The sequence below is a fragment of the Dipodomys ordii genome, unplaced genomic scaffold (assembly GCF_000151885.1).
Source record: "Dipodomys ordii isolate 6190 unplaced genomic scaffold, Dord_2.0 Scaffold72, whole genome shotgun sequence".
NCBI lineage: Eukaryota > Metazoa > Chordata > Mammalia > Rodentia > Heteromyidae > Dipodomys > Dipodomys ordii.
This window is the reverse complement of record NW_012267288.1, coordinates 9,059,757-9,080,551: the sequence shown is the minus strand read 5'-3', so window position 1 is coordinate 9,080,551 and position 20,795 is coordinate 9,059,757. Positions and strand designations below refer to the sequence as shown.

The 20,795-nt window shown below is 38.8% G+C and overlaps 1 protein-coding gene across 1 annotated transcript in view; it reads right to left on the bottom strand.

Moving 5' to 3' along the window:
- Positions 1 to 20,795, bottom strand: part of Dock4 (dedicator of cytokinesis 4) — a 421,543-nt gene that overhangs the window by 85,665 nt on the left and 315,083 nt on the right. Inside the window, exons 24-26 of the mRNA XM_013024050.1 lie at positions 13,422 to 13,549; positions 11,071 to 11,205; positions 5,366 to 5,464 (exon numbers count right to left, since the gene is read on the bottom strand). Of these exons, the coding sequence (XP_012879504.1) occupies positions 5,366 to 5,464; positions 11,071 to 11,205; positions 13,422 to 13,549 (362 nt within the window). The remainder of the gene's footprint in view (positions 1 to 5,365; positions 5,465 to 11,070; positions 11,206 to 13,421; positions 13,550 to 20,795) is intronic.

The following is a 20,795-nucleotide window of genomic DNA, read 5'->3' as shown; positions in this document are numbered from 1 at the left end:
AACTGTATAGGCATCCTGGTTCTTTAAGAACAAATGGTGTTCAATACCATTCGTCTCTGTAGATACCTGAGAACTGCTCCATTCCCAAATTTGATTTGGTTTAGAGAACCAGTGGGAAATATTAAGACAAATCTTTGAATTGGTAAAAAAAAAAAGCAGTAGTGCTAGGAATAAAGAACAATGAAAAGTCATTTAAAGCTTTAACATGTAGTTTTTCAGTATCAATTGTGATTTTAAAAATATGTATATACTTTTCTGTTGCTATTATAGTAGTTGTACCAAGGGTTCCAATCCCATAAGTCAGGTTCTGAGTATAAGGCATCTTTATCAATGGTACCCCTTCCATCATCCTCTTCCCATCCCTAGCCTCAAGTTCAATTTTTGCATAACGTACACAGAATATAATATAATGTCATTATATTCAATGTGTATATTCTACGACCTAACAATTAAATCCAGGAACTTATTCCATACTTATAAAATCAGTATAAATTCATAGAGATAGTTGTTAACATACATATGTTTACTTCAAGATTCTATCTAGTGACAAAATCAGAAATATCCAGACTGCCCATCAGATGGAGGCAAGTTAAATTATGTAGCATTCATACAGTGAGATTTGGAAAAACTAAAGTGCTGGAATATCTAATACCAGTAAGATACTGTCATGTGAAAAAAGTGAAAAACAATATGAATAGCACAATTCAATTTAAAAAACCCACATATGTGTATATATATAGCAACTATAACATAGAAAGTTTAGGAGTACATTTATGGGTTTTAACAACAGCTTCTTATGGGGATTAGGGCATACAAGGGGAAGGAATAGGACATCTTTAGTTTCATGGTGTTTTCCCAAAGTTCACTATGTCAGAACCTTAATTTTTTAATATAGTAGTATTGGGATCTGGGCCTCGTAGGAGGTGTCTGGGCCACAGAAACAGAGCCCTCATGAATGGGATAACACCTTTGTCTCACTGTTGAGTTCTTGTTTTCATAGACTAGCATAGTTTTTAAGTGCTGGTTATTACAAAGAAATTATTCCTAAGATTTTCTTCTGCATATTCCTACTTGCCCTTCAATTTCCATTATGAATTGATGCACCAGAAGGCTTTGAAAAGAAGGCAAGTAAATGTTGGAGCCGTAGCCTTGGACTTCCTGGCTTCTAGAAATAAGAGTCAAATAATGTCCCTTTTTACTGTCTAGTGTCAGGCACTTTGTTGTAGCAACAGAAAATGGACTAAGCCATTTTACATATCTTGATGTGTCACTTTTTAAAAATTAGTACAGTTCCATGGTATTTTTGTATAATCCCAATATGAGATTTTTTTCATCAAATACCACTATACTTATTTGTACCTTGCTTATCTACAGTTTTTTATTTAATTTCTAAGCTCACTGTAGATCAAAATCCCAAATAACTCTCCCTCTAATTTGACCCTTCTTATACATTTCCACTTTAAAGCTAATAATTTCTTGTAACATTTAAAGAGGTAAAAAGTTACATTTTATAGTTTGATAACAAAGATTTTGGTTTGCTAACCTTCAAGGGAAAACCTCACTTAGCTGCCTGAGCAAAGATATCAGGATGTTAATATAATTCTTAGTTCTTCCATTTACTTGGGGATAGTAATGGCATCACTCAACCTTCCTGCAATGGAAAGGATGAAATGTTGCAAAAATTCTGATTTCCAAAATACATTTGGTACTAAGGATTTGGGACCTGTATTACTCCTCCTCCTCCTCCTCCTATTATTTGGTTTATTGTGGGGCTTGAATTCAGGGCCTGGGCTCTGTCCCTGAGCCTCTTTGTGGTCAAGGTTAGCTCTCTACCACTTGAGCCACAGTACCAACTTCCAGTTTTTGAGTGGCTAATTGGAGATAAGAATCCACAGGGACTTTTCTTCCTGGACAAGTTTAGAACCATGATCCTCAGATCTCAGCCTCATGAGTCGCTAGGATTACATGAGTGAGCCACTGCTGCCTGGCCACCAGTATTGTTTCTGAAAAGTACTATAAGATAGCTTTGGGGGAACATAACTAACAAAACATTCAATATTGTAGGAAATTGAGCATAGGGAAAATTTACCTATTAAAAGGTGACATATGAACTTTTTAATATTCAGATTAAAATCAGATGGCTAATTAGCCCTTAGCAAATTAAATACATGACCTCTATTTTGCATTTACTCTAGCTACTTTCCCTCTAACACTTCTAACAAGGTGATCTTCTTCCCAGGCGAGGCTAATACTTTCCATGCCCGATGCCTATTGAGGGCCTCACCGTGTAGATTAGCATGTTTCTTCCTTTCCATCAGCTCTAATCATTAATATTTAAACATGCTTCAGTCTCCATGATAGCTGTTTTCTCTGACATCCAAAGTTATCATTCAGTAGCCACAATACCTTGTTCTTCTTTAAAGATGATGTACATCTCTCCCATTCTTTTGCGTTCTCATACTTCAATGTAAGATGGCCTGGCTTCTTTCCTTTCCCTGCACTGAAATCACTAACTATCCCCAACAATACGCATAGACCTTTTTGTGACTGTCACTTGACCTCTGTGAAGCAGCATGCATTAGAATGCTAAGATAGGGTCTGTAACTCTACAGTTTCCTTGAATGTTCACGTTTACTCCCATGATGTCCATTATTCATGAATTGTCAGTTCTCAAATCTACGTATCTGCAGCCTTACTTTCTCTCTTGAATTTCAGGCATTATCTATGAAACTGCTTTCTTTTGGATGTCCCTTGAGTGACCAAATTTAGACTAACATTGGATTACTTCTGTTTACAAACTTGTCCATCTACTCCTAATTCATTCAGTGAACAGTGCCAGCATTTAACCCATTGTTAAAAACTACTACCTCTCCTTCACAGTTTTAATGTAATCAGTCATCATATCCTGACAATTCATGTTCCTAAATGTCTCTAGTTAGTACCTACCACTACAATCAGCTGTTCATCACACTCTTCACAGGGATTGTTGCCTATTCCATTAGTCCACTTTCACACTATAACCAGACAAATACGATTATATCATTCTCTCATAGACGCTCTCAATAAGTTCTAAATGTCTTCAAAACAGAGTCCATACCCACTCACAGAACCTTGTGTCTTACAACTTTGCCCCTCAGGTTCCATATTCTATCAAATGATCAACAAATATATCTTGACTGCCGAATATGCTGGACATGTTCTGGGATATGACAATATGAGCAAGAAACCAGAAAACATATGGCCAAATCAACAAAATGTTCCAGATTCCAATGAGTACTATAAAGATGAGGAAGAAGACATGCTATGCCAGCTAGGACATTAAAGGTGGCATTTTAATTAGTAATTAATTAATAGTTGACTCATTTTCTGGCACTTAGCATGGAACATAGGGCCTTGACCATGTTAGGTAAGCAGTCTACTACTGAGTTATAACTCTAGTTATCACACAAGTGATATTTTAATTGTGAATATATTTCTACTAATGTTATAGTTCTCAGATGAATTCTCTGTTTGGAAGTTTCCTTGTTGACTTGAGCTTTCCTGGTACACACAATACTCAGGGGCCAATGCCGACTACTTGTTTGATTTCCCCTCAGAACTCCAATGCTAGCCTCAGTGCTCACCATACTTGAGGTGCTTAGTTTGTATTTCCTAAATGACAGATTAAGTAGTTAGTATCATTATATACTTTTCCTGGTCTGAATAAAATATATCTCTTTTGAAAAAGTATGTTGACAGACAGGAATAAAGTCCATGGTATTTCCATTAGTTTTGTTGTCAATGTGAACAGTAAAGCACTTTTGCTTTTAAAAAAATTACTAGGTAGATACACAGTATCTATCTATCAGTATGTGGCTCTGCTATTTTTTAATTCTCAGACTCTAAAAAATATGCAGCTTTTTAAAAATAGGAAAACTGTTTTGGATGCTGGGGATCCTAAACCAAGGATCTTGTGCTTGTTAGCTTGTGAGCTCCCACTGAGCTCAATATCCAATCCTGGAAAATTTTTGCTAGGGAAAACCCAATTATTCTCCCATTGTGTTAAATAGGCAATGTCTCCTTGAAGTTAACTGGGTGATTAGTTTTCTTCTGAGGCATTTTTTTGTTCTTGTTGTTGTTTGAACTCACCGAAGGCAAGTTCTAATTTTATCCTTTTAAAATTCTAAAGTGAAGATTGCATGTAAGCATGAAAAGTATGATGTCATGTGCAAATTGACTGATGCTAGCCTGGATCTTGCCCTAGTAATTATTGTTACACAAGGAAGCTTGTCAACTGCTCCAACGTGGCAGAATGATTCTTGTGAGATAACAACGTGTCTCCCAGGCACTGGGAAGTCTGCAAGTGGTGACACCTATGCACTATTTATATAAAATAGCCACAAACCTTCCCCTAAGGTACTGAGAAGGGTTACAGTCAAGCAACTGCTGCACTGCCCCCTTACTTATTTTCCTGCAATGTTCCACTTAAAAAATTCTCCTAATATGATCTTTGTAACTTGCAAGGTACCTGGAAAACCTCAAGAACAAAAGAGAATAAAAGTAAACAGGGGTGAATGACAAGTCATTTCTCAGTTTCCAAATACTTACCAGCTTTTTTAAGTGTGTAAATGTGTGCTGGTAGTAAGACTTGAACATAGGGTGTGGGTGCTTTCCCTTAGCTTTCTTTGCTCAAGACTAGTACTCTACCACTTGAGCCACTGCTCCAATTCTAGCTTTTGTGTGATTAACTGGAGATACGAATTTTATGGACTTTTCCAACCTGGGCAAGCTTTGAACCAGGATCCAATGATTTCTACCTCCAGAGTAGCTCAGATTACAGGCATGCACCACTGGTGCCAGGCAACTTCTTACTTTTTAATGATGTCCCCAAATCTTAGTGAATACTGGATGTTTCAAAATCTGACACCTGTATTTATGTTTAATTTCAGCCTGCCAGACTCACATAGCATCATGTCCAACTCTGCTTCATTAGTTAGATAGCTGTAGCCAAAATTTCTCATTATGGCTGAATAGGGATGAGATGTGTTTATACATTCTCCCTTATTTCATATGAAGGTAATATGGATGTCTTCTTAACTAGAGTTATTCCATTTTCTTTTGTTAGTTCTTCATTCTGCATCTAGTTTACTGAACTTTGATGAAGTATTTCATATCCTATACCCTTCTCAAAAATAATATTTCATTGCTTTGCTTGAATAATATAAATTTCACAGAATTGATATATGACATCTGTGGACAGGCTTAGAAAAAAAGAAAACATTGTTTAGGATTTAATAGAAAGAGGTAATTGTCATAAAACCTGAATAGCAATAAGTAACACCAAGAAAGCTAGATACATTAAAGAAAAAATTTAAATATAACTTACCCTTAACTCTTCCTTTGTGCTGAAACTATCAAGAAGTTGTTGATAATGCCTATCTGTCATTTGTCTTAGTAGGGACAAAAGACAGGCAACAAATTCCCCCTAATGAAAAAAAAATCATACATTAAAGGAAGGTCATAAAAGAACATCAGTAACTTACTCTGAGCTTTCCTTAAAGAGAATAATTTAAAAAATAATTATGATCCAATTTCACCTAGGAAGCCCTCTTAATTAAAATTAGTTATATCATATCCAAAATTTTCTTCATGATGACTACTACTATTCATTTGGCATATATTCACTTTTACTATTTATGGTAGAAGCTTTCCTCTTGGGAATTAACTCCATTTATTTAAGAAGGTAAGGTTCTGAGATCCATGACCACTTACTCTGTGTTTAAAATGCTTCCATTGGGCTGGGAAGGTGGCTCAGTGGTAGAGCACTTGCCTTGCATGCTTGAGGCCCTGGGTTCGATTCCTCAGCACCACATAAGCAAAAAGAAAAAAGCCGGAAGTGGCACTGTGGCTCAAGTGGTAGAGCGCTAGCCTTGAGCTGAAGAGCTGAGGGACAGTGCCCAGGCCCAGAGTTCAGGCCCCACTACAGGACCCCCCCCCAAAAAAAAAATAAAATGCTTCCATTTTTTTTTTATCATTTGAGCCTCATGTCAGTGCTCTGTGGTAGAGAATATATTACTTATATATTACTTATAATGACCTACAAAGCTCAAGCCTTCAAAGTTAAAAAGAAAAATATGTATATCATACTTAGATTTGATAACCTATATAGAACTGCTATAACTTGCATATTCTAATCCACTAACTAAAAACTTGCTATAACTTGCATATTCTAATCCACTAACTAAAAACTTTTTCCTTTTCAATGCAAACATGTTTTGCTCAGCAAAGAATTTTATCTATTTTTAAGTAGAACAGTAACATTTTAAACAATACAAACACAACAGGCCAAGCAATTAGTGGTAACTAACCATATGCGTACAGAAGGAAGATTTAATTGGAAATTGATTTGAGTTTATGTGGAAACTGTAGGACTGTAGGATCACATGTAAAACCACAGTCTAGATGCCCTGAGAAGGAGGAGTTTCCAACATAGGGATCAACTTAGTCAAACATGTCTCTAAATGCTCACATAGGAAGCCTGAGACCATTAGGACATATTAGGTGAGCCAGAAATTCAGGTCTTTTGCATGTGGGTAGTTATTTCCAACACAAAGACAGGACAAATTCTTGCTTTTCTATGTTAATTAAGGTTAAAAAATTCAGGGAACTAAGAATAAATGAGTAGAAGTATCTTCTAAGTTTAACATACTTGTTAATTACAAAGGACTCCTTGAGAATTCACAGGAGATAAGAAAAGTTAGAGAAAAATGTACTGACACTTTGGTGCATGTGTGTGCAAAAGCAACCCAAGTATAGGAAAATAACTGTGTAAAAGGACTAGGGGAGTAACCATAAGAATTCACACAAGACTGGGAAGGGAGCGATTAGACTACAATGTATGTGATGAGACTTCATATTGAAGATGAAACTTTACTGGGCCAGTGCAGAAGAAATTATTAAAGACAGAGGAGAACAATGCATAAAGAGAAAAAAAACTGAAAAAAGGGAATAAAACACAAATCAAAGAATTATAGAAAAGTTGAAGTTAACAGTATATATATTTATTTTTTCCCCAAACTTCAAATTCTTTGAAAACTATAAGCTTACATGTCAACAAACAGGCAAACAACCCCAAACCATCTGTAGACCTCAAGCATAAGGAACAAGAAAATCATAGTAAAGTACATGAAACTTTAATTGCTGAAGCTCAAGTAACTGGGAGAAATCTCAGAGAATAAAGACATCATATATGTTAAGAATGTTAAGGCTGGCCTGGAACAAAACATGGAAAGGCAAGGGGAGCAATTTTGGTAATAAGAAAAAATTCAACAGTGAATAGAATTACTTAGGTCTTTGCGGTCAATGTCCAGAAGTGAACACTTATTTGAGTGCAGGTTATTTGTTATATTGGGCTGACTGCAAATAATTTAATACTCTCAAAGACAGGGTTTGGCATATTTATGTTATACTGCCAATCGCGACATTTACACATAATTCACTTTTCTTGGTTGTTGTTGGTCCTGGGCATGCACCCACATGTGTGCATGTGTGTTTGTGTGTGTGTGTATGTGTGTGTATATGTGTGTGTATGTGTGTTTCTGCCAGTACTAGGGCTTGAATTTAGGGCTTTGGCACCGTCCCAGAGATCCTTTTTCTGAAGGCTAGAACTCTACCACTTGAGCCACAGCACAACTTCTAGCTTTTTTGTGTGTGTGAGATTAACTGGAGATAAAAGTCTCCAGGGCTGTCTTTGAACCACAATCCTCATATCTGAGACTCTTAAGTAGCTAAGATTATAGGTGTGAGCCACCAGTGCCCAGCTACAATTCAATTTTATGTACTCTCTTATTGTCCTTGAGTAAGAATACTCTTGTAGTATACAATCTTGTCAAAAGAATTTGATGTCTATTATTTTATCAATTTATTTCCCAGCCATAATGTTATTTCCTTCATTTTTAAGATATGTTAAGAACACAAATATAGGTAGATCTTAGAGTCACAATTTGTTTAAAAAAATAAGACAAAAATATACTGGCCAAGATCCACTTAGTTTTACTATATGAATTTCTTAACAAGATGTCCTTAAAACTCTCGTATTCAGGCCAGGAGCCCGTGGCTTATGCCTATAATCCTAACTATTCAGGAGGCTGAGATGTGAGGATTGTGGTTCAAAGGAAGCTGAGACAGGAAAGTCAGTGAAACTCTTATCTCCAATTAACCAGCAAAAGCTAAAAGTGGAGCTGTGGCTCAAGTGATAGAACACTAGCCTTGAGCACAAAAATTAAAGGACTGTTCCCAGGTCCTGAGTTCAAGCCCCAGGGTCAGCACACAACACCCTCCCCACAATTCTAGTGTTTAGTAGCTTACATCTGAAATATCTATACATCTATCTGTCTGTCTATATATTTATATATCTATTTATGTATTGCATATAAGTGGGCATTTCTACTAGTAACTGTCAGAGTATTAGATGACTATTCAAATCGTCTTCAAGAAACCTTCCATTAGATATACATGATTTTTCCAGATGCTTCTAGGCAAGTGCTCTACCACTTGAACCATGTCCAAGTCTAGATTCTTTCCAATTTTTTTTTCAGAATTATCATGCACCATTTTTGCTAACCACAAGCCCACAGCAAATGCAGACTTTAGATAAGCATGCCAAGCTATCAGGGTCTTAGACATGGCCCTATGCTGAGCTGAATCACTGTTAAGTGGTGCTTAAAAGAATTATGTGAAAGGAAGTATTTATAAATTGTAAGGAACTCTGGAGACCAATTACTTGAGGGCGTGAGGCAAATGGCCATTTATACTGCTTTATAAAATGTGCTTCTAGGAACAATTGGATTTGTGAAAGGAACCAATTACAGTAGTGTCCCCACCCCTTATCAGCCAATGAGAGCATTTTAAAGTTTAAAGACAAGTTGGTAGAAGAAGAAAAAAAAATACAATTCTTCTAAGTAGTCAAAATAAAGCTACTGTTATCTAGAATTACAATGTAGTAGAAGCCAGTCCTCATGCTGGGGTTGCTGGGAGGTAGGCTAACAACTTGGCACTTGCAAAGCATTGGAAAAATCCATCATGACATGCTTGTGGGAAATGTGTCTATTCACACTGTGTCCATTTAGCATGGGCAGATTTTGATATATGTGCTTGCAGAGACTGAAAAGTGCTCAATGTAGAATTCCATATAAAGAATCCTTGTTTGGGAAGTATTTTCTCTGTGGGAAAATGCTGGAGATATTAGTAAATCTGTAGACCCAAAGAGGAGTGACTCTCATGACAGAATTAGTTATAACTACAACAATCACTTCTGTAACACATACAACATTCATGTCACTGCTATTGCTAAAACACTAATAGCTAAAGCTGTTTACAATTTTAACCAACTTGGTGAAATTCTCATATTAACTTTGAAATAAAGATGATTATTTTCTGTTTTAAAAATAAACAGAAAAAAAATAAACAGAAAGCGGGAGCCAGTGGCTCATGCCTATAATCTTAGATGCTCAGTAGACTGAGATCGGAGGATCTCAGTTTGAAACCAGCCCAGCTAGGAAAGTCTGTGAGACTTATTTCTAATTAATTAACAAAAAGCCTAAAGTAGAATTTTCGCTCAAGAGGTAGAGCACTAGCTTTAGCAAAAGAGCTTAGGGTTAGCATCCAGGCTCTGAGTTGAAGGCCCCGAATTGGCTCAGAAACAAAGAAACAAGCAGGCTTACAGATAGTAAATTAATCAACATCCTATTGTCAGTGGAACAGCAAAGAAAGAATGAAGCCAGAATACTCTCAAAAAATGTCTTAAAAGCATAAAATAAAAGGTCCTAAAATTATGGATGTGCTTTCTAGAAAATTTCATCCCATATGTGTTCAAGAGTTTGGCTTTACTCTCTGTATATGGTCTTTCTAAAATTTGTACATATGTGGTCATCCTGTCTTCCCTGTGCCCTACCTAAAACACAAATCTAATCACCTCCTTCAAATCTCTCAGTTTGCCTTGTATATATTGTTATGGCCTTAAGAACGCTATACCCCAAATGATGCAGTGCGTCATAGCCCTGTATAGCTACATGGCAATATAATGCAGTCTAGAAAGAGTACTTTAACTTCTAACCTGTCTACCATTTGCTATGATTTTGTTTGCTGTGTTATTACAATTTCAGATGTATATAAGAGGTTGAGTTCCATGAAGCAGTTTGAATGTTAATATCAGAATCAAGGAGAGTTCCTTCCCTATTCTTCTTACAAAACAATTAAATACCTGGATATTGTATATAAAACTTATGAGTACACAGATAAGAGATGGACCAGGAAACTCGGAGCCTAAAGAAGGACATAGTATTAAGCTGGGTTGCCTTTTATATCCTAGACTTAGACCTATAAATGCAGGCAACCCAACTATGTCAGCAGTTGATGGGGGAGGAAGAGGAAATCCTGATAAAAGCCTGCTCTGTAACCAGAGAACTAGCCAATGGTTTGGATAATAACTGCTTTCTTCTATCTGAATACCACAAAAAATGTTGACTTTATTACTCATATTATCATCTGAATAGGACAACTGGGAGCCTCTAGTCCAACGTGTATACATATGTATACATGTGTATACATTTACACATATATTTCTATCTAAATTTCATATGAACCATGTTATATTAGACTAGTAAGACAATGGAGCTTGAATGCTCCATATCTGAGCAAACTGAAGAGCAATAAAGTTAAAATTCATTAGTCATGAATTAAAAGTCCAGAATTAGAACTCAGGGCTCCTGATGACCAATGGTCTTTTTCACTATTCTTGGCTCCTCAGCCAACTTGATGGATGAAAAGAGGATGCAGAGTGTTACCAAGGTGACTGAGGATTAAAAAAAAAATCATAGTTTAAATAGCGCAAAGTTAGAGCTAATATCTGAAATTAGAAACTGCTTATTAGAAGATGTTTTAATAAACTTTGTTTTCTTGGTGAGGGTAGTCTCACATAAGTTAGAAATTCTTACAGGTTTCTCTCCTAGAACCAAGTTCCCTAGACTTTTGCAGCAGTGCCCCCTCATAGTGAGAGAGCTATAAGAAGCACCACTTGTGGGAAGGTCTTACAGTAACGTCCTGGAACTGCAGCCGCATGGTGGAGCTGGAAGGCTGTGGTCGACTGGTGATTTCCAAGATAGTCCTCAGCAGGATGTCCAGCAGGCTGGCCACGATCACGTCTATTTCTTCTAACACAGACTTTTCCTAAGAGGGGGTAGGGGTGGAAGAACAATGCATTCAGGAAAGGCTCCTTTAGTATAAAAATGGGAGAAAATCAACTTTCAAATATAGAATCTAGGTTGGGAATGTGGCTCAGTGGTAGAGCGCTTGTCTTGTATGCATGAAGCCTTAAGTTTGATTCCTCAGCACCACATAAACAGAAAAAGCCGGAAGTGGCACTGTGGCTCAAGTAGTAGAGCACTAGCCTTGAGCTCAAGAGTCAGGGGACAGTGCCCAGGCCCAGAGTTCAGGCCTCACAGTGACAAAACAAACAAACAAAAAAACAAGATAGAATCAAAGGCTCAGGGAACTCAAAAGCGAGGAATCTGAGCTTCACTAAGTGAATGGTTTTGGACAAGTTTGCTCCTGGGTCTCTTTCTTCACTGAAGTCTTTGGTTCTGAGAAGTATGTAAGTCTTCAGTGCCCAACTGTGCTTCCATGAACAAATCTCAGCTCTGGGGAGTTGCACACATTTCCTAAGACTAGCTTATGTACAGAGGACTATTCCTACAGAAGTGCTTTTAAAACAACCCTATATGTCAATAAATACTAGGAAGCAGCATCTAGTCTAGATGAACATCTTTGGCTACCAAGGCCTAGGGTGAGTAGCCATGGCAGAGACTAAGAGTTGACAAAAGAAGGAGAATTGTTCTGTGTTGACTTCTAGCTAGTGAATTTGGGTTCTCGGTTTATCTATAAGACAAAACTCTTGTGCATAAAGGCCTTCTACCACAGAGACAGCTTTTTGCAAGGAATATTTTTAGAAAGTGTAAATTTGAACAAGGCTTTTGGCCATAATTTTTTGATAAAGTTTCTTACACTTATAAGAAAACCTGCAAGGTTTTCCTTCAGGGAAATGGATTCTACGCTGAATTCCTTATCAGCTTAGACTAAAAACAGATTTAAAACTTCCGAATTCAAATGGACAAAGAGAAATAAAAAGAAATTACCTCTATGTCTGTTACTTGTTTTAGGTTTGGAGTTGTGTGTACTTTTTAGCTTACATTTCTTTTCCCACAAAAATAATTTGGAAAATACACCTAACCAGGTATGGCTTAGCAATTCTTTTTTCAATCAGAGTGGGAATCCTGTCTTCCCATTGTCATTGTGCTATGTGGTTCCAGACCACCAGGGGCCTGAATCATGGGGTGGGTACTCAAGGCTTAATACTTGTTAGGCAAGTGCTCTACTGCTAAGCCACACCCTTAAACTTACTATATGTATAGATGCAGTTTCTAGCCTTTTCCCCTCAAAGACCAACTCTGTTACCATACTACTTGGACCTCTCTCTACCAGCTCTCATGGGATCATATATTGACTGCTCTTCAGAAGCTGATCATAACACTGATAAAAATGGGGAAAACCAAAGCATACAGGTAAAAGGAAGAGGAGAAATCAGGAAGCCCAGAGCCCACTGCCAAACTCCACTTTACATAACATGTTACTGATAAGTACAATGCTTAATTAGCAGCTGCAGATCCACAAAACTGGAACAGGACATCTCTCCTATATGGATTTCATGTCAGACCCTTGAGCCATGAACATGAGGATCCTGGCTGTCCTGTTTCTGGACAAGCACGCAACCTGTTGTTTCATTTTTCATTACACTTGAGCACACTTGTACTGTATAGCCAGGGCTCAGCACAGGAATCCCCAGAGCTATCACAATTTAGAGATCACTTCAGGGGCTAAGTTCTGAATGTGTTACAAGATAGCCCTTGTGTCCTGAGGCTGTCCTTCGTATCTGCTAGTGTGATAGGAGCATGCCTGAGGGCCACAACAACTTTCTAGGCCTGGTCATGCAGAACGCAGTTTCACAGATTGAGTCCCTGTGATCTCACGTTTGTAAGTCATCATTGTCTTTTTGCCATGTGTCATATGAAGATGAAACAAAGACACAAGTATAGAAGGCTTTCAGATTTCCTTCTTTTTTCTTCTCAAATACCTATTCAGTTCTTGCTTGAAATACAAGCTGAGGAAACCCAGGTTATTGAGAGCTACCACAAACCTACCTGGTTAAAAACAAAAACAAACAAACAAAACCCTCTAAGTCCTTCCAAGAAAAAGCAGAAAGTTCAGCCTAGCTGTAAATAAAAGTCTCTGAAGGCTCCTCTTTTCTCTGCCTTCTTTGAAGACATTTAGAATTTTATTTACAGAAGCCATGGGATGAGAAGCGCATACTATGACCTGCTTGTACTTACTGAGCTATTTTTCTTGATGAGACAAAATACGTTGCTAAGGATACGCGCACACATGATCAGGTCCTTCTGTTCTTGCAAGTGGATGTGGAGGTGATGTAACACGACAGGCAGGAGGATGTACCGGGAATCTGCAGAGAAAAGAATCATTAATGTCACATCTGTTATGGTCCCACGCAACTCTTGGGTGAATCCTTATCTACTTTTAAATTCAGCTTTAATTGTCCAATTATGAACACTTGTAGTTACAGAAGCACTAGCTCTACATGGTTTATATTAAAATCAGTGTTCCTTTCTCTGGTGCATCATTCCTGTGCCCCAGAGACTTCCGGCTTGTAGTAGAAATGGGTGTTATTCTTTTTTATCTTTTCCTCTCAAGTGTTTGTTTTGCTTCTCAGTTTCCATACAGAATGCTTCTTCTGCTCTTTCCTGAATTGTCACAGAGGTAGTCCATGTATGACTTCTTACTAAAGTACACAAAGACTTAGATTTTGCACCCTGTTCTCATCTCTCCAAATTCTTTCTTGTTTTACTTTCTCCCTCTTAGCTCTTAGGAAATTATCTTTATCCTTGGTAATCCAGCATTCCTACTAAGTGGACCCATTGTTCTGCAAATCCATATTCTTCAAGTAGGAAATTTGATTAATTTCTACAATGGCTTTCTTCCTTCTGTGTTCTTGGTCTTCTATAGGAGACTTCAAATACATTGACATTATGATCACTTCAGCTATATCCCCAATATAAGAAATTGTTATTGTATCTTCTATATTTTCAGCTCAATCAACTTATTTATGCTACCATATATTTAATTTCTGAGAGCTTTCTTTTTTTTAATAGGAATTTTTAGACACATATTTTTATTGTAAAAATACTGTACAGAGGGGTTACAGTTACATGAGTAAGGTAATGAGTACATTCCCTATGGAACATTGTTGCCTCCTCCTTTGTTTTTCCCCTACCATCCCTTCCTTCCCCACCTCTCCCCAACTCCTTCCCCCCCCCCCCCCCCCCCCCCCCCCCCCCCCCCCCCCCCCCCCCCCCCCCCCCCCCCCCCCCCCGCCAAAGTTTTGGTTTCAACCTAGTGTCTCTGAGAGCTTTCTTATTCCCAGGTCCAGTATCATGGGTGTAGAGCCTGCGCAGCCACACAGGTCCCTTAGACTCAGAAGGGGGCTATACTTGGTTGAATGCTCTACTGCTGCCATCTTGAAATTCTTAATTTTTTTTAACAGTAAGACCTGAATTTTTTTTTTTTTTTTTGGTTGGTCGCGGGGCCTGAATCTGGGCCTGGGCACTGTCCCTTAGCTTTTCAGCTCAAGGCAAATGCTCTACCACTTGAGCCAGAGCGCCACTTCCGGCTTTTTTCTTTTTGCTTATGTGGTGCTGAGGAATCGAACCCAGGGCCTCAGGCATGCAATGCAAGTGCTCTACCACTGAGCCACCTTCCCAGCCCTATATTTTTTGACCTTCTTTCTTTGCTTCCTTTTATCTTTTACTCTTTCCCATTCTTGTTTCATAGATGCACTATTTTCTTTCTGTGGGGATATCAGAAACAATATTGGAGGTAATTTGAATTCACTGGATTATCTTTCAAGCTATTCTTGTTATTTTAATACCTTATTGTGACCTTTGCCTTTGGATTAAGACTTTTTCTACCAGTGTCTAGTGGCCTTTCATAGTCCATTCATTTTTGCAAGTGAAGAACTAGAAAGAGGGTACCTCAAACAATAAAGCCCAGGAGTTAGGCTTCTGGTCTCATATTTCTTTTAGTGCCTGTTACTGGGATACCAATACAGGAGGTCTGGGCTTAGTTTTTCAAAAATCCTAATGAAATAAGACACAAGGGAGGAAAAAACCCAAATACAATAAAATCCAGATTTGTAAAATGATTTATTGCAGGCCCTTTTTTAAAAGTAGCAATCCTCACCAGGAACTCTACTTATTCACAAAGCATTTGCTTGACAAAAAGAGCTAGGAAAAAGAAAATGGAAGCTGAAGTGCCAGGAATCACTATCTGGAGAGTTTTAACTAGAAGGGAAGATGAAGCTTCCCTGGCATGTCCCAACAGCTAGTGTGATGTGCTTCTTAAAGATTCAATTTGCAACCAAATGTTCAGAAAATATCTACTCCCCCACCACCCAAAAGTAAAACTGGTAAATAATTTGTATATGGTGTATTAAAATAAAAAGACTGGCAATAAGCCAGTGGGTAATGCCAAGCAAGTTCACCAGATGAAATGTTAATTCTTACCTTTAAGGGGCAACATGACCCATCAAACAGAATCCCTTCAAACAAACTAACAAACAATAGTCAGACGGCCTTGCAGAAATTCAAATCTTTTATACATTTAACGATACAAAGTGTCATATAAACTTTGCCTTAAGATACACACTCATATTCCATGTCTTAGATAAAGCTTACTACACGCTTTTGTGGCTCTACAGAGCAGTGAGCCACTTACTTCTGTTTTGTTTGTAAACAGTGGAGTGGATAAAGCCAGTTCCCTTAGGAACATTCTAGGGCATGGGACTAGGAAGTGGGAGAGCAGCTAAGAACCACTGGAAGTCTCCCTTTCTTTTGACAAAAGTTCATCTTTGCCTCCTCTGTAAACCAGCTTAGACAAGGATCCTTGATACAATATCTGTCCAGAGAGGTAAGCTACATACAGTATAAAAACCTGCCATCAAGCCCAGAGTTGGTGGCTCATGCCTATAATCCTATCTATTCAGGAGGCTGAGATCTGAGGATCGTGGTCAAAGCCAGCCCAGGCAGGAAAGGCTATGAGACTATCTCCAAAAAACCACTCAGAAAACCAGAAGTGGCCTGTGGCTCAAGTGGTAGAGCCTAGCCTTGAGATGAAAAGCTGAGGGACTACTCCCAGGCCCAGAGTTCAAGCCCATGACCGACAAAAAACAAAACAAACTCAAAAAAAACCCCTGCCACCAGACCTTCCAGGTACCAGAGTACAAACAGCACATGCTGTCTTGGGGGGAAAGTACCCCAGATCATACATCAATCTCACAAAAGAGCAATACACAGGCTTGCAGAGCTCACTTAGTGGTTTGAATCCTACCATGGATGCATAATGGATACTATATGCACTTCTTACTTCTGCTAATCATGTCCTCTCCTGGCTTGCGACTTCCACAGTTCTGTGGCCATACTCATTTATGCCTTTACTTAGGTAGAATCTACCAATAAGATGTTCTTTTCTGTCTTTCTTTGTAAACTTTCCTCAATTTCTTCAGTAGCTTCTGTTGCTATATCCAGATCTCTAGCTAGCCCATGAACCAGTGCAAAACATCTACTCGTTAAACACTTGCTAAGAATCGACTGTCTACAGGCTGCTACACAAGTGGGATATAAATAAATAAAGCACCTGTGCTCTGGAGCTTTCCTTGTGGAGAGGGAGGGGGACATGAACATTACACAATTGAATACCAAATTCTTTCTAGGTAGAATTGTGTTGATCTAAGGAGAAAAATACCGTCAACTCTGAGAGTGATAATGGGCTGGGCAGGGAATAAAGGAGATTTTTTTTTTTTTTTGGAGAGAATGAGAGTTAAACTGTCCTGAAGGGCACATGTAGATGAACTAGACTCCGGGAATTGAAGAAAGTAGACTTCAGATGAAGGAAAGCAATGAGATAGGAGGAGGCAGCTGAACAGGACCAGTCACAGGCCTGGAAGATCAATCCTGAAACCTAATCTCTAAAACACAGGGATGTGAAAAAGTGAGCAGTGACATCTCCTGGAGGATTTCTAAAGGACACTCTGGAGTATACATGGAGGATGAAAGGAAAGAGCCAATGGACAGCAAGAGCAGAAGGGACTGAGCGGCTCAGGCCAGGACCCTCAGTGAGGAGATGGGGTCAGATGTAAGTGGTAGAAGAACACAAGCAGCCTGGGTGACAGGTGGAACTGGAGGGCAAAAGGAAGTATCAAGAATGACTTGAAGGTTTCTAGGTGGGTGGTGCTGCCACCTAGAGATGGAAAAGAGTAAGCTTAGAGTGCAAAACAGGACCAACATGGATCAAAATGCATTGATTTATAAACTGGTTTGTTAAGTGTACAACTATTTAAAGATATTAAAAATATATTAAAAAGACATGCTGAGCTCAAGAAGCCAGTGAGATGGTTGCAGAAGGATGCTTAGAGGAGAGCTAGATAATGGTTTGGAACTCAGAGGGTAAGATTTAGTCTAGGAATCAATACCTGAGGGTTGTGTCAGCATACAGACCCCTAAGATTAAGAGGGTGGGGTTAACTCCAGGGCTAACCCAGATCTACCTCCTTGCTACATGGGACCCCAACACGTTTCCTTCATCACATCTGCTAACATACCTTATAATTACTGTTCAACATCTGCTCTACCGTTACATTATAAGTAGACCAAGAGCAGAGATTGTTTACTTAATTTGTAGCAATGTTTCCGGTGTTCTCATGTAATAATGCGGTGGAGGATTCTGGTCATAATAAGAACTCAATACAGGAGCTTCATCCTGGGTGCTGGTGGTATCAGGACAGCTGAAAGAGCCTGGCATTTGTTGTCCTTGACCACAGCTTAAGTAGGATGGGAATGGGAGGTGCCTGATCGCAGCCCAGTTTATGACTCCATCTGCTCTGCTCACTCTGAGCACGAGGAAGCGGCTATTCTTGTCACCACTGGAGTCACAGCAGCTGCTGGTGGAGCACATCCGATCCCCATTCTCCATCCCTTGAAAGTCTGTGCAAATGTGCATGAGTAATGTTTGAGAAATGAAAAGACACAGGTTGACTTTCTCCCTAGTAACATTCTGGCCACTACCAATCAGTATTGTGAAGTTCAGGGACACGGCAAGAGAGCAAGGAGGAAAGACCACTAGGGAAACCCAACATATATGACCTGACCTTCCATCTCTACAGCACAGGACTAATGATGACTGGTTGGACACACAGTTTGTCTCATACCATTGTCTTGTGTTCAGGGAGAGATGTTGCTTAGAACTCTTAAAAGTTTATCTTTGTCACATCTGGACAAATATATAGAATTGATTTCTCAAAGATACACTTTGGTTGGGTGAAGATGAAAACACTTGTGATTCCAGCACTGGGCTGAGGATCTGATGTGGAGTCCAGCTTGTGTTACAGAGCAAGATCCAGTAACAAAAACAAAACAGAACAAGACAATAACAACAACAACCCAAACTCCCCTTGGCTCATTCACAAAAAGAATATCCACTTAAGTTAATTATAGCTAGTATGTTTTATTTTCCTTACTCATTTATTTATTTTTTTTGGGGGGGTCGGGTCATGGGGCCTGAACTCTGAGCCTGGGGCTGTCCCTCAGCTCTATCAGCTCAAGGCTAGCGCTCTACCACTTGAGCCACAGCGCCACTTCCGGCTTTTTTCTTTTTGCTTATGTGGTGCTGAGGAATCGAACCCAGGGCCTCATGCATGCAAGGCAAACGCTCTACCACTGAGCCACCTTCCCAGCCCTATTTTTTGTGCCAGTACTACAGCCTGAAGTCAGGGCCTCGCACCCTTGTTGCTTTTTCATTCAAGGTTAGTACTCTACCACTTGAGCCACAGCTACACTTCTGGCTTTTTATTGCTTAATTTGCAACGTAAATCTCAAAGACTCCAATCAGGCTGGATCTCAGCCTTCTGAGTAGCTTGAGTCACCAGTGTCTGGATCCCAGTGCGTTTTAAAATGCCCAGGTAAAGATGTGAAAAAATGTCTAATAAAACGCAAGAAGAAAGCCTGAGCAAATGTGAGAACATAAACATTTCAGGAAGTGTTTTCAGAGTTGTCTGATGTGGACAAGGCTTTTGGTCTGAAAGTTTTAAAAAGAACAATGTTGGGACAGAGGGCCGAGAAGAATATGAGTAAGGGAGAGATCAGGGAGAGATGAGGGCATAGGAATACAGAACTTAGGGGATGATTACTAATGGCTTCTAACCAAAGGGGGTCCTGAAGTCCCAGATAATTTTTTATATATTTATGTTGCAGAGAATCAATGGAGAATATCCAACTAAAATTTTAAAAAGGTCTGTACATTTCTTCCAGTGGTCTTGCATTACTATTCTCATTTAAAAGAAAGAGAAGTCCTCCTCTCATTTACACAATTTTACTAGTCTTTATAAAACTCATCTCTTTCAAATGAAGGGCGTTTTCAAGTATGAAGTTTAATTATTCATAATGTATTAGGTCAACACTTAACTGTGCAAAAACCTACAATTCTAAGAAATACATGGTGTCAGACACTATCAAATGTAGTGGGATTGTATTCTTGACATTCTCTAATAAACAGAGAAACCTAACCAAACATCTTTCCCTTATATTATAGTTGAAAATGTTGTGTATGGGAGAGGAGGGAAAGATTAATTCCTAGAATAAACTTTAAAACTGGTCTAATATTCTATCTTCCTCTATCACACACTTTATTCTCTACTGCCACTTTGTATCAAATCCACAAAATTGCAAATGGCAACTGGAGAGTTTCTACCAAAAAGTACAAAAAATTATATTTGATTCCTTCCATGCAGTATTCCTACCTTAAACCATTTGATTTTCTAGTTTCTAGCAGGAGTAAGTGGGCTCAGCACGCCTCTCACGGATGGCATATGCTAAGTGCATTCATGTCTTTATACTCAGCTCTATTATCGCCACTGGGTTTTGATTGACAAAGTGCATAGTAATGCCCAAGTAGAAGCACATATAACTTTCCTTAGCAAGAAAAAGCAATGACTATAGATCTCTGCTAAACAAATCATCAAGTGCCAAGCCACAGAGAAAAATGAACACTGTCAAATGCATAGCTCTAGGGAATTGGACCTCACAGAACCTAGGAGACAGGACCATACCCTGAACCACCTGCTTGGCTCCCAGCCTCAGTATTTGGTTTTCCTCCCCAGCCTCCATGCATCCAACTACTCTTCAGTCTCAGGAGCCCTTCTTTTCTTTATTGCAATCAACACCCTCCTCACAATGATCCAATATTTATGTTTCTGGAGATCAGCAGTCTCTTTCCTTTACAATTTCTCTAGCATTGATTTCTTTAGACTACTGAGCATCAAGAATCAAAAGGAACTCAGTTCACAGAGTTGTACCTGAATTAAGCTGGGGTACCTGGGCTGGATTTTGATCCAGTCCACACTTCCACTCTTAACTCTGGAGGACCCCTGGTGACCACTACAGACCATCTACTAGGCTTCAAAGTCTCAGAGGATCTAAAAGTCAGGGTTTGAAAATGACAAGAAATATATTTCTTCTAGGGTCAGATTTATTTTAGTTGGGAAAGTCAAAGGCTGAATTTTTCCCTATTGACTGGGTAGTATTGATTTCATCCAAAAAGGAAGGAAAGGAAGGAAGGAAGGAAGGAAGGAAGGAAGGAAGGAAG